General features: G+C 38.6%; 1 protein-coding gene across 1 annotated transcript in view; it reads right to left on the reverse strand.

Moving 5' to 3' along the window:
* The window catches only part of RPS6KA2 (ribosomal protein S6 kinase A2), a 156,193-nt gene that overhangs the window by 85,959 nt on the left and 50,534 nt on the right, over nucleotides 1–19,700 (reverse strand). Inside the window, exons 2-3 of the mRNA XM_030946317.1 lie at nucleotides 7,394–7,510; nucleotides 3,264–3,345 (exon numbers count right to left, since the gene is read on the reverse strand). Coding sequence (XP_030802177.1) covers nucleotides 3,264–3,345; nucleotides 7,394–7,510 — 199 coding nt within the window. The remainder of the gene's footprint in view (nucleotides 1–3,263; nucleotides 3,346–7,393; nucleotides 7,511–19,700) is intronic.

A 19,700-nucleotide genomic window follows, 5' to 3' on the forward strand; every position in this document is an offset into this window, starting at 1 on the left:
TCAAACATTTTGAACAAGCTTTTCCTAAAGATAATAATTAGAATGAAACGCTTATCTAGTTTCTTCAGAAAGCTTTCTGCTTTAAAAACAGATATCCACAAGCTCCTGAAAATGGAAATGAGGGAGAAAGGAAAGGAAATTGTGTGATGCTCTCATTTACAACAAAAAGTAACAGTGCCTTTTTTTCTTTCAAGGATCCATGCTGTTACAGGTGCTTATTCAGATATATCCTATGTTTAAAATAAACCTTCATTAATTTTAGAATAATTTAATTTTCACAAATATTCATGTGTACAGCATGTGCCTCTGCAAACTTTTACAATCTAAACTGTAATATTCTGGAGCCTAATTTTCCCTTCACAGCAGGAGTGGTCCTGCTGATTACCAGATCTTTTTCAAGCTCAAATCTACACATGTGATTGATCTACAAAGTCTCTTTTGTATAAAAAGCCATTTTTGAACTGTAAACGCTTGAAGAATTCTGCTGCTGCTTGCTGTGCCCTTCTTATACTAACCTTTGCTGTTGCTGAAGTTGGGCTCATGCTAACAAGGGGCAACTACCCTGGAAAGGGGTAGGAGGCAACAGGCTCACTGGAGAAAGCACCACTTTGCACATTTTGCACTTCTGCTTCTTCCTAAACATTACCAGCCAGCCATGGCCACAGTCAGGCTCCTGGGGCAGGAAATCCCCCAACAGGACATACTATGGTTGTTCTTCAGAGCAAGTACCATCACTCCTGAAAGTCTCTTACTTATCCAGGTTTTATTTCTTCAGACTAATCCAGGAAAGAAATCAACTTTGCTATCCCATCCTCTTTATTTTCTTTCCGACTCCTCCATTTACATGCTTTGCAAATTTGTTTCACGATAGAAAATAACTGCTGTAACATTTAGGGCTGTCTGGCCATTGCCAATGGAATTAGCTTGGAGAGCTCTGAATTTCCTGCTCCATGTGGTACTTGTGCAGATTGCAAAATCATTCAGAAATCAGGAAACAAAATCATTCAGAAATTTGCCTGGCAGTATGCCTTGTGCCAGCAAATGCTGAATGCAGTGCTAACACACCTGTAGCTTTGCTCCCACTGCTAGACAGGGTAATAAATACTTCAAATTGGAGTGACTTCCAGCCTTTTTGAGTGTAGGTAGTCAGCAATAACACAGCACTCTCACTTAAAAGATGCAATTAAGCTGTCAGAAATATTATCTCTGTGCTAAAAGTTTACATGGAAGCTTACTGACAGCAATCCTCATTGTTGCTCATTTCACTCACCCGGTTGCCAATGGGGTTCTATCTTTATTTTTGCACTTTGAGTTAAACAGTTGTCAGTTTTAACTTATTTGTAGAAATTGGTGTGGAGTAATTAGTTCCTAGCCCTGTGCTGGTTATCTTGAGATTAATGGAAAATCCAGAGCTAACAGTCAGAGGGGTAAGTAGTCTGAATGGGAGAGAAATGCAATCCACCAAAATCACAAAGTAGCCTCAATTTTTGGATCTTGTGATCCATACTTGAGAAGACAATAAATAGCCTTTCTGTGCTATAAAGAACCACAGAACTGCAAAGAGGTTCTTGTTCTTGTTCTTGACAGAAAAGAAACTTGATGGAACACACTGGGTACTTTAAAACCTAAATTTTGGCATTTCCTGAAATACTGCCACAATAAAGGTCTTTTCTTTTACAGTGGAATCTAATGTTACATATTTCACCATCAAATATTAAGTAACAATAAAGTGTTTGGGGATGCAAAAAAACCCCGTCCCCAGTGCCAAAGCTCTTCCTGCTAAACACTCCTTAGAGTTATACAGAAAAAGAGTGAATACACAGTTTTCCCTTTTGGTAAAAAAAACTGTATTGTCAAAAGAAACAGGAATAAGTTTCTGGTACATCCTGATGTCTGAGGGGTTACACAGACCTTGCTCAGACACCATCAGAAGATGACATTCCCCAGTGGGGAAGACTCTTGACAGGTGAGTTCAGCTGAGTTTGGGCATTTCAGGGTCCTGTTCTTGGTGGAGAAGTCAGAGAACCACTCTGCCATACACATGATGTACACAGGCCTGACCTACTCCTTTGCATGTCTTGTGTCCAGCACTGTTTGTTTATTTACCCTGGACTGTTCTGCTGGAATAAACATTCCCCTCTGGATTCCAAACAACAAGATAAGCACGCCAGCATTGCTTCAAACTGGTGTTTCCCTGAAAAGGCTTTCTGAGAGGAAAGGACTGTCTAAAGGGCTGGTGTGCCCATTCCCCATTTTAAACCAGTACTCAGAAAAGGGGCTGGCTCTGCCTGACACCACCTGCAGTAGCTCTAGCTTGCTTAACTGCTGGCTTTACCTGTATTTTAGTTCCCCAAAGCAAGGCATGCTAAAGAAATCTGGATTTTTAAGTGATCGGAACCATCTGGTCACACAATGATTATTCTTTGGATTAAGACAGAAATTTAGACGCTACACTGCATTGCGCAAAACCACACTCACCAAGACAAAGCAAAATATCTGCTCCAGACAAAATGAATGCTCTCCTCTTTACCTGCAAGAAGTGTCAGGCTTTTGAGGGAAAGATCAGAACAGTGCTAGGTCAGGGAAACAAAAAGATGACTGCATCCTCCTCAGTCTGTGCAGGAACAACCAGTAAGGACTTCAGCTGAGACTGAACTTACTCTTTGCTTTTCAGTCCTGGGCTTGACTACCAATTTCTTTTTTTGTCTGTAGCAGGTAGCGGCCCCAGAAGAGAAGAACCAGCTTTAAACACGAGTGATTTGGCCCTGGCCTCCTACAGCCCATGAGCTAAGAAACAGCACGATCTAAATGGTCTCAGAATGCCTCCTCACACTTGGGAACCTGTTCCCATGGTTTTTCAGGCACATAGAGAGAAGCACCAGCTGGGAAGGCCATTCTGCCCAGTAGGAGCCAGGTTTTACTTTAGCAATATCTTTATTTACTTCAGCAACAGAAAGATAGTGACACTTAAATACAAATGAATATATACCAAATAGAAGTCCTAAAAATAACACCAAGAAAATAAAGCAAGCATGCAGCTGGGAAGCTCCAAACCTCCATTTTCCTCCTCTCACACTGTATAGGTAACATATTTTTAAGTTCTTTTTTGAATATTCACCTACAGTGAGACAGAATTTTGGAGGATGGCAGACATATTTATCCATTTATATACTGCAAGGCAGCAACAATGTAGAAAATAGCAAGAAAAATAAATTACTACATAGCACAGAAACAGAGATTGCAGCCACTGTCCCAATTCTTACCTTTTAGTGTTGCCTTCTTAAGTACCTTCATGGCATAAAGCTGGCCTGCATCAGATCCTTTTATCTTCCTGACGAGAAATACCTGTAAAAATCAAATGCTTTGTATAGATGAGTACTGAATTTCTACTTACAAGACTTACTGCATTTGACAGGAGAATAAATACTATGGTTCAGGAAATCTAATAAAAATTACTAGCTGAAAGCATTTCATATCTATTTCACCTGCAATTGTTTGAGCTAGCTTTGGAAATTTTCAGTTTTTAAGGCTTTACCACCTCACAAAAAAGCCATTTTCAAAATTATTAACTGACCTCATGTATTCAGTTAAAGATGGGTGAAAAGTTAGAATCAGTGAGCACATATCTCTTCATATTCTGACCAGTTTTACATGAAAAAAAGTTTCGCTCGTGTCTAGGAATGTGCAGTGTCTTAAAATTGTTGCCATCAATTAAATTTAAGAAAAAAATCAATTTGGTGCCATTCATGACCTAAGTCATGAATAACAATTTGCCTAAGATGCAGATGAAGAAGAAAGTTCATACAGCTGAAAATCTGTTGTTATTACAAAATAAGACAGTTCTTCCTGTTTCAGTCTCCTATGCTTTGTCCTCTGACAGTGTAAAATTTTAATTAAAATAAATTACAATTTGTAGTTAAACTTGTACTCTTTTTATTGTGCTACAGACAAATATTTCTTATCTCCTCCTCAGTGCATCTGAGCACTGAAGGGGTAGTGAACAATAGGATCAATGGTTCAGTTTGGTCTTTATAAGACTTTTTAATGATTGGAAAATAAAATAATTGGAAATGAAATAAAAAACTCTTTTAGCTGCTTCTCAGGACACACTCTGTCTGCTGAGGTCAGAAGTGTGACCTTAGAAATTCTCAGATCTTCAGAAGTCAGGCAACAGTGTCTCTTTTTTTTTTTTTAAATTTCAGCACTTGTGTTACTGGACAGAAGCTGAAGTAAAGCCAAATGCAGAAATGAAAACATAGTCCCACATACATACTCCATACCCCATATACTCATTAATATACAAATTAACAGAGGCTAGCTGAAATTATCTAACTAATAAATGTCTATTTGGATTAAAAATTCCAATTATTTTTTAATTGACTATCCAGGAACCATGAAGCTTTGTTAACTGTCTCCACCCAAAATATAAAAAGCCAAAAAATAAGGAAGGAGTATGTTTCTAGCACAAGTTTTGCATGTTGAAAAACTCTTCCTCCTAAAAAACTTCAATCTGTAAACAGATTAGATTTTCTCAAACCCATTTGAGTAAAGGTCTGTGGGAAGGGAGAGCAACTGTTATCAACTAGGTACAGAAGCTGGGAAGGAAAAAAAAAAAAAAAAAAAAAAAAAAAAAGAAAAGAAGGTAAATTCTCAATTCTCTCTGAACAACTTCATCAGGACTCTGACATCTGACAGCACCAGAGCTGCAACACTTCTACCACATGATCTGATAGGGTTTTGGTGAGCCTCTCCTTGTCAAGGTGTTTCCTGTGCACAGCAGATATGCACAGCTCCTCAGCCCAGCTGCCCTGACCAGCCCAGCCTGGGCACACGCTGCTCGCTCCCAGCTCCTGATGAACACACAAACACCTCCAGTGCTCACAACTGTAGGGAAAAATGATGAAATCTGGATGCGACAGGCACACATAAGACTTTCTGAAGAGGTTTTTGTTGTTATTAATGATAAATTAAGCTCAGCTGCTCCAGCATTAACAGGAAGTCAATTCATTTAGAAGTTTACAGAGGAAAGTTGGGATGTTTTTCTGTCCAGGTCAAGTAAAAGATTTAATTTTTGTATTACATTGAAAAGGATGAGAGAGTCAAAAGCAAGCTCTTCCAGACACTAGATTTTCAGCTGTATTATTATTTTTTAAAAACATTTATGGGCTCTTTACCCCAAAAAACCAAACCCTTAAGACAATGGTTTTCATCAGCACTGCACATAAAACAGCACAGCATCTGCAGAAATATTAGGCTGCAGTTCTAGAAATATCTTGTCTGCCCTATGATCTTGCAAAGCTTGTAATACCCACATTGCTGTAATAAGCAAAATTATCAATTTCCATTACCAGTCACTAGTCAGCTGTTCACTGTAGCATGGGACAGAGCACTTGTCTGCATTCCCTCCAAAAGGGATGAGTCAAGAACACTGTGTCCTATTTCAGAGGACATCAAAATAACCACCAAACCAGAAAGCAACAGAATAAGTGAAAATATTTTGTATTGCAAAATGATGTCACCTTTCTGATTATTCTTAAATGTAATGCTACATATTGTTCTTGAAACCACCAAGTAACCCTGAAGTGCTAAACTGACAAATTATATTAACTGAACTCTGTGAGTTTGCCAGAATAGCATGTGCATGTGGCTGAGCACGACTTTCAGTTTTCCAGTTTGATATGTTTGTAAGGTTAACTTGAACTAGCAAAAGTCCCTTTGCTGGTGCAATTGGTACATCACCAAAAATCTGATATAAAAAGCTAAGCAAGTGCTCTGCATCTCAAGAGTGTTTGGGGCGCTCCCTCTGACACCAAAGACATCTTCTCCAATTATTTAGTTCTTGAGTGAATAATTTGAAAACTTAATGGTTTGCATCCTCAGAGACATAGATTTGAACCATTAGCTCAAATACCAAGGTGATGAAAATGTAGGTGGTTGGGGACTGTATGCAGAAACACAGAGCAAACCTCTCTTCCCCGCATCTTTGCTGCTCCAGGGAGTTTATCAATGTTTCTCACATAAGGTATGGAAAGTGATTTGTAATTACATGCAGCTCCAGACAGGTACATTGTCCACACTCCCACTCTGATGCCCAAGAAATCAGACTTCCTTTTGGGAAGTGGTTGCACAGACCAGGCATTTTGCTTATAAAATGCCTAAGGCTAGAAGGCCAACTCGAGCAGTACTGAAAATACATCGATACAATCTAAGATAACCAGCAAACCATTTCTAAAATCTTTACTGCCTATGTATGAAAACCAACTATTCTGACTCTGTTACTTTTATCAAAGATGTTTCTTTCTGTTGTTCTTCATCTTCTTACACTGAGTCCTACAGTAAACCTAATTTTGATCTGTTTGCTTTTTCATATTCAGTTAGTATTTAAAACTTAAATATACTGCGCTCTGAAGAAATTATTGAATTCAGGACTTGGTATTGAATGTTAACTTTCTTGTTATCTCCCATCTCAGGGAATTTTAATATGTTTGATTACCAATTTAATTATAAATTAATAATAACCAGAATAACACGAAAGTTGATAAACACTGTTAATATAGCTTCCTTTAGGAATAAAAATAAAGGTTCTGATTAGAAAATATGTCCTTAAAACTCCACAGAATATTATAAGGACTTTGATGCCTAGTTTCAGCTAGGTTCACGGTTCCAAAGGTTTCAATGTCTTATTTAAACCACAGAAAGACTTTAAGGCTGAATTGACCCTTCTTTCTTTCTTACCATATTTCCTTCCTGTTCTCATTTCCAATCAACATGCTCTGCTAAAGAACTGTCTTTGGAATTAAGAAAATCATTAGTCTTAAGATATGTGGCAAAAGTTACTTCTCCACTAATTAGCTTGTGGTCATACAGGCAGGGTTTTCCCCCATGCTCTTGCTATAATGATTACTGTATTCTGCACTGGGGTTTATCTCCAGGACCTTTCAAGGCCTCTGAGTGTGAACTAAACTGAAGTCTGGGACTCAGAAATGTTCTTGAGGTTGCCCTCAGTGGGAACTGTGCAGCTAACTTTGTCAAGTCTTTGAATGTTCCTATTTACACGCTCCAACCAAGCAGCAGTGGCACACTCACCTCCCTGGTGGATAGATAATCCATAAATATCATTTGTCATTGTTTGCAAACACTGATGCTTGACTAACTAATCATTGTGCTCATTAGTCCAGGTCCAGAGCCATAGCTGCTATTTTCTAAACTGGTTCATATGCAGAAACCCAGCTAAAAGGCTGAAGCATTACTAAAATGAAGAGAAAAGGGCTTTCCTTATCTGTCTTTACAATATAATTTATATATGGACAATGTCAGCAGTGTACATGAACTCAGAGAAAGGACACAATATTTTCAGTGTTGCTCTGGGTGATTAGATGACAATAAAAATTACCTTTCCATATGAACCTTGTCCTAATACTTTCAGCAGTTCAAACTGAGAAGGATCTGCTTTTTCAAAACCTTCCTTGACATGATGACTGATGTCTATTTCCTTCACAATACCTTCTTCCTGCAAAGGAAAAATAAACAAATACACAAAACCCTCAAATCAGAGCCATTATCTTAAGGAAACATATTGTTTATTAAAATCTTGTCTTCTGTAATGCTACAATCATGTAGCAAATTTTGAAAATAGAAACAAATGCTTGTCTAAATATTCCATGCGCCTGTTACCAGCTGGGGAGGGTAATTGTCAGGACATCCAGACCTGGCACTTCTGTTTATTAAGCCTCAAGATATGACTAGATAAAGACAGATTACACAAGCTGAAACCAAAAATATACTGCAAAGCTTGGTGTGCCCATCAGAGACCTTGACAGCAGAGCGACATGTACTCAAATCTGCACTAGAGAGGCTCCATCACACTTCTCTCCACATACATTCTCAGCTTCCCCTCAAATCATCATTTAAGTCAATCTTAAAAAGCTTCCTTAGTCTTAAAGCAGTAATTCTTCTAATGAGTAGGCAACAAGGAAAGACATTGCTAAAAGATCCTATTTATCTCAAAAATTGGAAAGTTACTACTGGTAACCATTTAAACAGAAAACAAATTAATGATTAGATATAAAATGAGGTGGTGGTGGGAGAAGACTGACACACACTTTGTTGCTTTCAAGAATTAGTTTTTTATGCTTTGGGTTTGTCCAGGTTCTTTTGTGAAAATCTTTCCTCTGTCACTAGATGCACATTCCTCAAAGACATCAGTGGAACTAGGACTTTCATCCGGCAAGCTGTGACATATGGCATTAGCTTCAGGTTTTTGTTCCATGTTATTTTGGCATGCTCCTCTAAAAAGAGAGCAGCTGGGTCACGCGAGACCCAGGGGGGCTGCACAGAGTTTGCAGCAACCCAGAAAGTCACTGATCTGAAAAGAAACCTGGAAGAAAGAACCTGCTCCTCAAGGACACAAAGATAAGGAAAGATAATACTTACACACCTTTTTATTTCTGTAGTGTTTTGTACACCTACATTTGAGCTTTTTGGTTTGTTTGGATATTTTTTTTTCCCCCAAACTACTTGTTCTAACTTCTCCACAACAAAAATATGGATTTGCAGTACAAACCTTTTTTTTATCATTTCCCAGTTTGAAGGGACTTACTTATTTAGGAATAAGTTTGAATATTTCTCCATCCAGCAAAAATAATTGCAATTTCACAAACATTTTTATGTGGACTTTTCCTACAATTTTCCTTTCTCCCCCTAAAAAATCCTTAAAAGACCTAGAAATATAACATTTATTTCTCACTCTCAAAAATTAATGTTGAGAAAACAGAAATAACATCCTCAAAATAAAAATGCATAAAACCTCCAAAACATTTGGACAAAACACATTCTGTGCTAAATAAGAATAATTTTGATTTTCTTCTCCTCCAGAAAAATTGCTATCACTTCCTACTAGCTGTAATTTGCCAGATACATGGTTTGCATTGCCCAGATTACTTTCTATATTGTAGTTTCAACCCTCCTCTTCCCTATCCTGCCTCTTAACACTCACATACTTTGGAACAGTGGACTATATCCTCTTCTTGGTTTGGAATGTTTCCTGTAGCTCATGCGTGCTACCAACAATCATGGAAAATCTCAGAGCAACTCCTTTTTCTGATCCTAATTCCTACAGTTTAAGGTTTGCCTGAAAGGAAATGCGTGAAACCAATGAACAGCTTTCACAGGCAGATTTAAAGGATTTCCAAGTACAGAACTGCCAAGATCTCTCTGTGCATTTTTCTTACTTTAATTGCTGTGTGAGATAGCATAACTTTCTGATATTATATATAAAATTTTTCAAATATTTTGTACTCCAGCATGAACCATGAAGTCACTTGCAGCTACATTTGCAATTTAAATTATGAGTGAGTTTCAATTCGCCCATTCTTACTACTCATCAAAGTCAAAGACCTACAACCCCAAGCATATTTCTCATTCTATTACTAAATTTAATATAACCTCTTTAGGTTCATGAAACATGTTCATTTACAGGAATATATTGAAAGTATTACAATGATGAAAAATCAGCTTGCTGGGAGAATGCTTAAAAATTTCTTGCACTCCCATAGAATAGCATAAATAATTTATAACATGCAATAAAAACAGTACTTTAATTATATGCATCTTTAATTAAAAGCTCAGGGGAAAAAAAGAGTATTTACCAAAAACGGAACCAAATACAAGGCCTAGCAACGTTTATCAGAGAAGCACAGATTTTAAAGACAGAAGAAAAATGCTGGATTTTTGATGATTTTTTGTGTGATTATCAAAATATAAAAACGTTGGTTTTTATATTAGGGGCTTCTAGGGGTCATCTAGTTCAACAGTCCTGCCCAAAATATCACTGACGCTTGATCAGACCAACCAGCTGGTTTTTGTCCACTGTGGTTTTCAGTGTCTCAAACGCTGAAGCTTGAGCCACTTCCTACCAAAGATTATTCTCCTTCAATTTGCCCACAGTCCAGTTGAGCTGGCTGTTGCACGCGCCCTTCGGAGGAAGCAGGATATTTTTCTAGGAAGGTAGGATTTCCTGCGGATTTCCTGTGGTTGCCTTGCTAGAAAGGGGCAGCCAGGCAGCACTGAAGAAAAAGCATGCCAGACAGCTGTTTTTTCACCCATCACCACCACAGTGGTGTCACTTGTGAGCTGTCCAAGAGGTAGATAGTATTTTAGCTGGTATGGTAAATACACTTCCCCCTGGAGCAGAAAGCCAAACTGGCAGTGCTTGAGAGTGAAGACGGACATAGATCTTTAAAGGAAATACATGCTGGTGTGTTTGCACAAATGCACCCATTTGTCTTGAATGTATTTCTATAATCTTATTAACTACTGGCTGCATAAATCACAGAATAACTTCTATTTGTTTGTTTTACCTTTCCAGCTAAAAAACTCAGCACAAACCAAACAGTCTTATAGTCTCTATTAACATTCTTACTTACATGGGATTTTCTCATTTGAAGTCCTCCTGTATTATGCTAATATAGGATCTGGCATAATTTTTCTCAGGTATTGATGATCAGAGTGAAACCCAAACTGTCAAAGCACAAGTATATTTGGGCAGGTCTCCCAACTATTTTGGTCTGGGTTGCATGCTAGAAACTTCTCTAATACAGTTTCATTTTTCACTAATCCAGCAAGTGCACCTTATCTGCATCAGAAATTTGCATACCAACCATAAAACTGAGACAAGAGAATCACAATACAGATAAAGCCTGCACACTGAAGAAGCTGTTTTGATGGAAAAGATTTCACTCTGGAAAAAAACAACCAGCCAACTTCAAAACTGGTTTTGATCAGTGAAGTCGGGAGAATCAAAAGGGAATGTTCCACAGTCTGATCTTGCAACAGCTGTGCACACCAGCCCAGGCTCCTGCTCCCTGCTGACTTGTCCCACACTGCATTAGCAGGAATGCTTGACTTGATGAAGCTCAATCTTTTGTAAACTTCTCTAAATATTTATGTTCACACAAAAAACATCATCCTGTGACAAAAGTCAGATGGGTGTTCTTGGTGGCTTGAAGAAACCACATGGTTAGGCAGGACAGACTAGAGAAGGGAGGGCAATAAACTGGAAGCATGGAGAGTGCTTCTCTATGTTAATACAAGAAAGACCTAATTCTGTGTCTGGTTCTATACTGCATTACTCACTTAAAGGCTTCCTCCAAAGCTGGCACAAGGTTTGGACATAAAATAACTCACTATTAAAATGGAAAGACAATTTTGATCTCTTTTTCTCTCGGACATAGGAGAAGAGAGTCTCTCTTCTTGCCCTGTGACTGTGGATAGCACAGACACATCTGCTTTGGTGCTTCTGGAAGGCAACAGGTCCCTGTAGCATTGGTCTCAGCTCCAAGACTTCTTCATGCAACCTTGAAGAAAGAGAGGCACTAATGCTCAGTGGCTGCTTAAGAGCAACCACAGAAAACTCTTCTAACTGCAACAACACTTCCCAACCCGTTGTCTCATGTCAGAATAGGATCAAGAAGTGTAGGGGTTGGCATTTGGCAGTGGAGTACAAAACATCACTCAAAATGGCAGGCCTTCCTGGAGAGCAACTCTTCAATTTACTATCTTGCTTCTTACACAGCCTCTCAGCAAACATTATGGGAAAAACACCCCCTAGAAAATGGACAGGTTTAACAGCTTCTGGAATCTTGTCTGGCTACTCCCCAACTAGTTTCTGAACAAGCAGAGCTAAGGTCACCAAACAAAGAGACCACCTTAACTGCCAGATATATTTCACCCACACACAAAAAAACTTTCCTCACCAAAACTTCCTGAAATATCAGGAGGGGGAGATTATCCAAGAATCAGCTAATTTTACCAACGGAAAAATGCATGCTACCATATCATATGCAAAAAAGCAATGGTGCTAATTTTATATGATTATTGTTTTGAAAAATCAGCAAGAGAGGAGTCCCAGTTTTATTCCTTGTCTGGTGATCTCCTCAGTTGCAGAGGACCAAGGCTGGTGTAAGCTTCATTTTCCAACAAAAATATGTGCACTTTTGATGTGCAAGTTTTACACCCTTTAGGCTTGTGTGCTTTAGGATCTGAGGTCAATGAAGAAATCAACAAAAATGCGGCAGGAGGACATAAGAAATAATGATAACTCAGAAAACATTTTACTGTTGCTCAAGGTAATCATTATTTGTCTACACCATATGCTCAGGATACAGACTTTATTTTGTTACCAATCTTCCAGTTTGGCAGGTTACCACCTACTATAAACCCAAATCACAATCATTTAACTACCAAGTATCAGGGGCAACACAACATCTCAAAACAATACGATTCATTAAGAACGCATGTTTTAAAACCGTGATATGAGAATAGTTAGGACAGGATGTGTCTGATAAAGATGAGGCCAGGTTTCTACCTCTGTTTCACAGTTTCTAATCTAGCTCGGCCAACAGGAGAGTAATTTGTGTCACAGACATAATAGGCTATTCAAATGCTGCCCAGGGCAGGAAATGAATTGCTGGCCTGCATTTAGTTCTTTGAGGACAAGTATCTACATTAAAGAAAAAAGTATAGGAGCATTTTCATTATCCTCTTCCCAAGCCAGGCCCCAGCAGCTGGAGTAAAAATTGAAAAAGCAACTGTCTATTTTAAATGGGTTATAATCCAAATTCTGGCCTCTACTGTCACCTGGAAAGATGTAAACAGCAATAATGCCATAAATGGGCCTCATTGCTTTGTTCTCTACTGACAAATAAACATTTGCTTTAACAACAATGAATTGAAATTACTGAGCCCTTAAAGAAGCATGTGGAACTCACACTGAATTCGCTGGACATTGTGCCAGGTCTGTATTTGGCTTTCCAGCTTATGCTTACCTATCTTCTCAAAAGGTAATATGGAGTTAAATAATACATTTAAATTTTAAGAGAGATTGGGATTTCTTTCCCAGATCTTTCATAAAGGGGAATAGAATGTGTTATCTTCAATTTGGAATTCCAACAAGCATGTCATTACTGTGGAAAACACAAACTTTAAGAGAAATTTCTGTGGAAATCAGCTGTTAAATTCAGCAGACCTTTTTCTAGAGGGGGTAACTACTAAGCTGTCTTTAAAATGCTTTAGCACTACTCTCCAGCTCAATTTTTTTATCCTACATTTTTAGTTTCTTCTCCCTACTACATGACTGTACAGCTGGGGTTCAGCTGAAGTCCAACAAACTAAATGGAAAGAGATGACTAACAGACAGCAAAGGCAGTGAATACAATCTCCTGGATAGATTAGTGAAGTCCATGAGGTGGAGGCTTGAGTATTCGGGAGATTTGGGTAAAATCTTTTGTGCTATAAAGCATCCTGTGTGTCTTTGATGAATCACTTAAGGCTGAATTCAGCTAAATAAATGCAAGCATTTATAGCACAGGAGACAACATTTTGAACTAGGTTTACTTTGCAGTCAATAGAGAGAAGCTGGGAATCCATGATTAAAAGAGATCACATCCTTAAAAGAAATCACATCCTAAAAAGTGCACACTTCTGTCTGATGACTATGAAGGAAGCCTAAGATAGCTTGCTGAGTTGGGGGCTTCTGCAGTTGCATGAGATGAATTCCTGTTTATCATTTGATTTTGAAACACACTTAAATAGAGAAGTATTGTGGCCAGATTTTTAGTACCTTTTCAAGAGAGATGTTTGCTGAAAAATGCTATGAAACTTCTATTGAAATGGAAGACTTTTTCAAAAGAATTTATACTCTTGAAACTTCTAGACAATTAAAAAATACTCTAAAGTGCTGGAAATAGTCCACTGATCAGGATTTTGCAGCTCAGGAAATTAGGCACTTTTTCTACTTCCTCTCTAACTCGAAAAATAAGGATAGTTGCTTTTTGCTGTCTTGTGAGAACGCCATGAGAATTGACACAGAAAAAAACTGGCATTCTCATACTGCAGTAATGGACAGACAAATTATCTCCAATGTATCCAGTATACACGAGATACCAGGCAGCCTCCAATTGAATTCTTCTTCAGCTCAGATTGAACCGTTTTGAAGTCTGGTGCTCTTTATCTAATGACTGTAGCATCTTCACAGACCCAGTCCCTGACTAGGACAAATACATAGAACACTGTGACTGTGAAGTTACATGAGGAGAACTCCTGTAACTTGTGGCCTATTCCAAGTGCAGATATGCACTGAGTAGAGGAGGGAGGGAGACACCAACTCTTGGTCTAACTTTTAACCCTGGACACAAATCATTAGCCAGAGTAACTCTAATTATTATGTTATTTCTTACACAAACTGAAATAGTTTTTGAGGAGTGGTGAGTAGAAAGAGTGCCTAAAAAAATGTTAAAGCAAGGGGTTAAAAAGCAGAACCATCTGGTCCCAAAAAAAAATACAAACAGTTGGCCAGCCTTACTCATACGGCAGCTCTCTACAAATACTCAAATACATCTGTGAACTTTACCAAAAACCATCTCAAAATGAGTCACACCATTAAAGGACAAAGAACTCAGCAATATTGCTCTTTCTACAGTAAATAAGAGCAGGAACATTTTCACCAACATCCCTCTTGGCATGGCTGCCAAGTGCGCCATTAGTCTCTACAACTCCAAAGAGCTGTAAGGTCCATTGTTGATTGTTTCTGCTGGTGAATAGGCAAAAGAAGAACTGCTACTCTTCCATGCAGAAAACATGCCTCTTAGAAGGGTAAGTATTCTGGTTTCCTTATGATGATTCTACGTCCCCTCTGAACAGGGTTATGAACAGGAACCTGAACAGGGCTACATGCAGTGGTAGGGGCCAATATACACGACTGCATTGAAAAATAATTACGTTATAACATAGCTGAGGGCTGGTTCCCAGGTCAGTGTTGTTCCCTGTGCACTCTGGTCTGAACAAACAGTGAGTCGCTTGGGTGACTCCTGCCAGAGACCCCCCCACGGATGCCCCCACCCACAACCAGTGCAGCCACTCACCAGAGCTCCTGGCCCTGCTGCAGTGCATCAGCACTCACAGGAAAGCCCTAAGGGGACAGTCCTCATGTGATGGCAACCTCTGCCCCGTGCACTTCCAGAACACAGGTAGCCCCCACACCCCTGTGTCCCACCTTCCCATCTGTGAAATGCAGATAAGGCCATCTTCCTCTTTCGTGTGCTTAGGCACTGGAAAGACACCAAATGTTCAGGTACTATGATACTGGGCTTGAAAAAGAAGGAAGACAGAAAAAATGGTCTGTATGTTAAAGGTCTGTATGGTAAAAAGGTGTGTACTATTCAAGAAATATAAATACTTGCTAAATTACTCCAATTCTCTTATTGCTATACTCAGCTGCTTCACAGACTAGAAAAAAAAAAAGGTGCCTGATGTTTTACTAGTGCATTTGAGTGTGAAATAAAAACTCCAGCTGCACTAGGAAGATAAACTGCTTAAGCAAAACATATTTTGAACCACTTCCTCACTGTTTCATTATCCAAATAAAACACTGCCCACCACAGCAGTGTAAACGGCACCACAACACAGTAAGTAGAAAATACAAAGCCCTTGGGCATTTGGATGGTGATTTTAAAGAACTGAATCATCTTTAATATGCATACTAAAGGAAAAATACCAGGTTTCATCTTGAAATGTGAGGCAGAGTCGACAAAAGGCTGTAATAAGAGATAATCGCATTACTGAAGTGTTGAATTAGTCAGTTTAGGAAATATACCCATCTGCTGTTTACAAATCACTCATAGGGTTTGGTAATTATCATTTTTCTCCAAGAGGAATATTGACCTGCTTGCACATTTTGTGTCCTCCCATTAATTAAATCAAGCATCCGCCAAGGGTTCAACCAGCTTGCTCTTCACAAACTGGAGTCCTGCTGGCATTATGTTAGGGAAAAACGAGTCGTAATGACGTTCATTATCCCAGTGGCATTTTGCAGGCAGAGTATTAACAGGGAAATGGACTAATGTGAGGTCATTATGGAATCAAAGCAAATACAAATTAGTTTTAATGCTGCTGTTCACAACATCGAGGATCAGTGAAGGCATTGAAGGAGAGAGGCTGAAGCAGCTGAATGAGGCAGAGAGAAGATGGCAAAAAGGAAATTTTACAAGATGATATGACAAATTTAGCAACATGGACAGAGGAATAAGATTTGGAGGCCAGAGAGAAAAGGAGGTATCAAAAAGGACATTAGACAAGGGCAATCGGCTTGTGCCTATGCCAACAGAGAATTAAAACAAGAGAAGAGCTGCAATATTAAATGACTAGAAATACAAATTTTACCCTTAATCCAATTTAAATACCTAACGGTCTTCCTGGGATGAGGAGAAAGTACAGGCATGCATGTATGTACTGGAGTGATGTGATGGGGAAGCTGGTAAGCAGTCCTGGCACACTCAAAACTGCTCCCAAACCAAAGGGTGAGAACTTGATGGGGACCAGAGGTGCTTTGCTGCACAGTTGGTTAATGGCCTTGGCCATACAGCCTCCTCCAGTAACTCAAGTGGGCCTCCAAAACACAGTATGAATGCAGTCGATCCAGACTCTGCTTATTTATGTAGATTCCAGCTTCAAATTTTTAAGTTATACAAAAACACACAGATAAAATAAAAAAAAAAGTTACACAAAGTACCTGAAAATACTTCATCTCATGCTGGCTCCAGTTTCATGGACAAATATTTAGCAAGGGATGCTAAAACTTATCTCTTCAGCTGTATACTTTTATTATAACCACAGCTAAGAGCTGTTAGGTCATTATTTGCAGACATTCATATTTCAGGGACTAAGGACTATTACCATGCACAAGCACTTCTTAAACAGAGTTTCAGCAGTCTACTGAAAATTTGGCCTAGGAAAAGGCCCGTAACATTTCGTGGGTTTTTTTTAACTACTAAGAAACCTCTAGTTTAGGTCATGCCCCTCAAAGATTCACACAGTCAATCTCCAAGGAAGAAGCTGCTAAATAGTTATCACACATCCTCTTTTCTGTGAAGGGAATAATTGTTTACAATTACTGTACTAAACAGAAGCATACATTATGTACACACACTGACTGAAAAGATATGTATTTTGAGAAAAAGAACAAACAAAACACAAAAAATCCATCTGGATGCAAAGAACACCTTTGTAGCACTGTTTAGAAGACTCTCTTATTTCAAAGAGGTCAAACTGCTGCACCAATCTGTTTTGCAGAGATTGACAATGGATAAGGTGATTTTGTATAACAAAACGGGGGGGAAGGGGGGGTAAGTTAGTTGGTTGTCAGCTGACCAGGATCTTGACAAACTTATCATGGCAGTGTCACAGCAGCAAAACTTTAGTCAAAGCTGATCCACAGTCTACTGAAAATGATTACCAGAGCAGGATTAATCCGAACATATATCTGAACTCTGTTCAACAGCCAAACTCTGAGTTAGCTGTCTAAACTTCTGTGCAGCTGACAAAAGAATGGGTGCTTTTAGGCTTTTCTTTTATTAAGCTTGCCTCTTTCTGCTGACTGTAAAGGAAGTCTATGCTAATTAGCTCAGATTTATATTAATTCTTCCTTCCCTCATTCCTCAATGACTACTTTAGCATTAGATGGAGCATGTGCACTTTGCAAAAGACATACTCTGCATTATACTGGATATTTCTAGGCCAGCTTTTGATCAACCCATTATTTTAACCATGGATTTTCTACAGTCTCCAGCAGGCAATGCATGATGCTCTCATAGTTTCATTTTTCTGGCCTGATGTATATTTGTGCAAACTACTGCAATATCCTTCTGCAGAGACATTCTTACCCTCTGTGGCTACTGTCATGATCTGCCACCACAAGTCAGGGAAATCAGGGCTCTTGGCTATGAAACTGGAAGCAAACCTACAATAATCCTGTGTCAGATATCATGCCAAACTTTTACACAGGGAGAAACTTCAACAGGTGTGGGAAAAACCAGTGCCTTCACTCTCTTAATTCAAAATAAATTTTACTTACTTGCTCAGTCCTTGTCCCATTTGACCCTTTAGATCACCTGGCATCACTTAGAAAACTGCCAAGCCAACTGAAAGCTGAGCCCAGCTGCAGTGCTCATCACCACGTTCCTGCAGACTATGAGGCTTGGCTTTCACCTGCCCTGCAGCTCTTTTACTCGCCCAGCTGTGTAAAGGGACATTTACATCAAGTGGTCCTGGTTCTTATCTTCAGCCACCTAATTCACAAACCCTACTAAAAACAAAGGTATATGATGATGATGATGATGAAGGAAGGCAGTGGAAAGGAGCTCTTTCTGTTTAATCCATTTCTATGCAGAAGCTTCTGGGGTTTTAAAATATTGAATATATCAAATTTATTGCTTTAGCCTCCATTCTACAAGTATTTTTTTTAACATATACACAAGAAAGAAAAAGGTCAAATGGAGATTACCAAGTTCCTGCTAGATAGTTTTCACTGATCTGCAGCTATTTCAATATTTTTCTGTTCTCGTTCAAAACTGTAAAAACAAATTTACATGGCATCTTAACTGGTAAAGGCTTTGTTGTTTTGTTTTGTGATTTTTTTTAATAAAAGATAATCCAAATGGCTTTACTGATAATCAGTTTGCTGCACACTGTAAAGGGAGAAGGTGGAAAGAGAAGACAAACTTATATCTGGTGTCTTACTGAAATTACATGTTTGCTCTCAAGTGATTACAGAACTGTACCTACAAAAAGTCCAGAGCACAGAAAAAGATCTTTGCAGTGCAACATCACGACCTCTCTCACAAGTTTATCCCCAGCGAGCTGCAGAAGTTAAAGGTTACTATACAGTAAACTGTGAGATGGTTTCTATGCTCAGAGCAGCCACAGAGCTGTCTGGGAGTCCTGGAAGAGACTAACCTGCCATTCAGAGAAAACTGAACAGGTTAAATGAGTTCTTCCTATTCGACTTTAAAACATTCATTTTGGATACAGCTTCTATTAGTAACCTGAAAAAAGAAAAATGAACATCAAAATACAGTGCCACACTTTACACAGGTGTTACTCATTTTTTTTAAATATAAGGCTAATAAAATAAAAATTATTTTTGGTGCTCCATATGGTGGATGCTATCCCATTGAAACTCAGAATCACCAGCTGGCTCCACTGGGCTGCAATATCAGTAAAATCATTAATGAAGCTGGGAGACAGAATTCTGAAGAAGAATCTGATGACACATTATAATCCCCAGTAATTTTTTTGCTACATAAAAAATTTGAAAACCACTTGAATTCAGTAATTGTGTATGAAACACAGGACACCAAGCAACAACTACTCCTGTTCCTTTACAGATAAGGCATTTATTAGGCTTCTCAGGGAGTCCTAGAAAATTGTGGCCACAGTATATTATAGCCTTTATAGTGAGACTTACAACCCTTGCCAGCCAACCATACCTGTATCACATGTAACCATAGTGATGTTTTATAAACAACAGCAAGAAGACAACTGAGTGGTAAGTGAAGTAATTCAATCAACCAGTAATGACAGGAAGCTGAAATTAATATTATGGACAAAGGAAAAATAGAGAACACAACCAGAAGATGACAAGTGAAAGCCAAAGAGGAAAGCTGAAACCACACAAAAGTGTTACTTTAAAGAAGTGTTTAATCAAACACACAAGTCCAATCCTCATTTGTTTTCTCCATTTTGTCATAAAAGGAGAGTAATTCCAAAGTGTTTCAAAGACATCATGGGAGGTAAAGTTTCTGCAATTTAAGACAATATGGTAAGGAAAAAACTCTTTAATGTAAAACACAGTGAAAAGCTGATTATGA

This window comes from Camarhynchus parvulus, chromosome 3 (genome assembly GCF_901933205.1).
Source record: "Camarhynchus parvulus chromosome 3, STF_HiC, whole genome shotgun sequence".
NCBI lineage: Eukaryota > Metazoa > Chordata > Aves > Passeriformes > Thraupidae > Camarhynchus > Camarhynchus parvulus.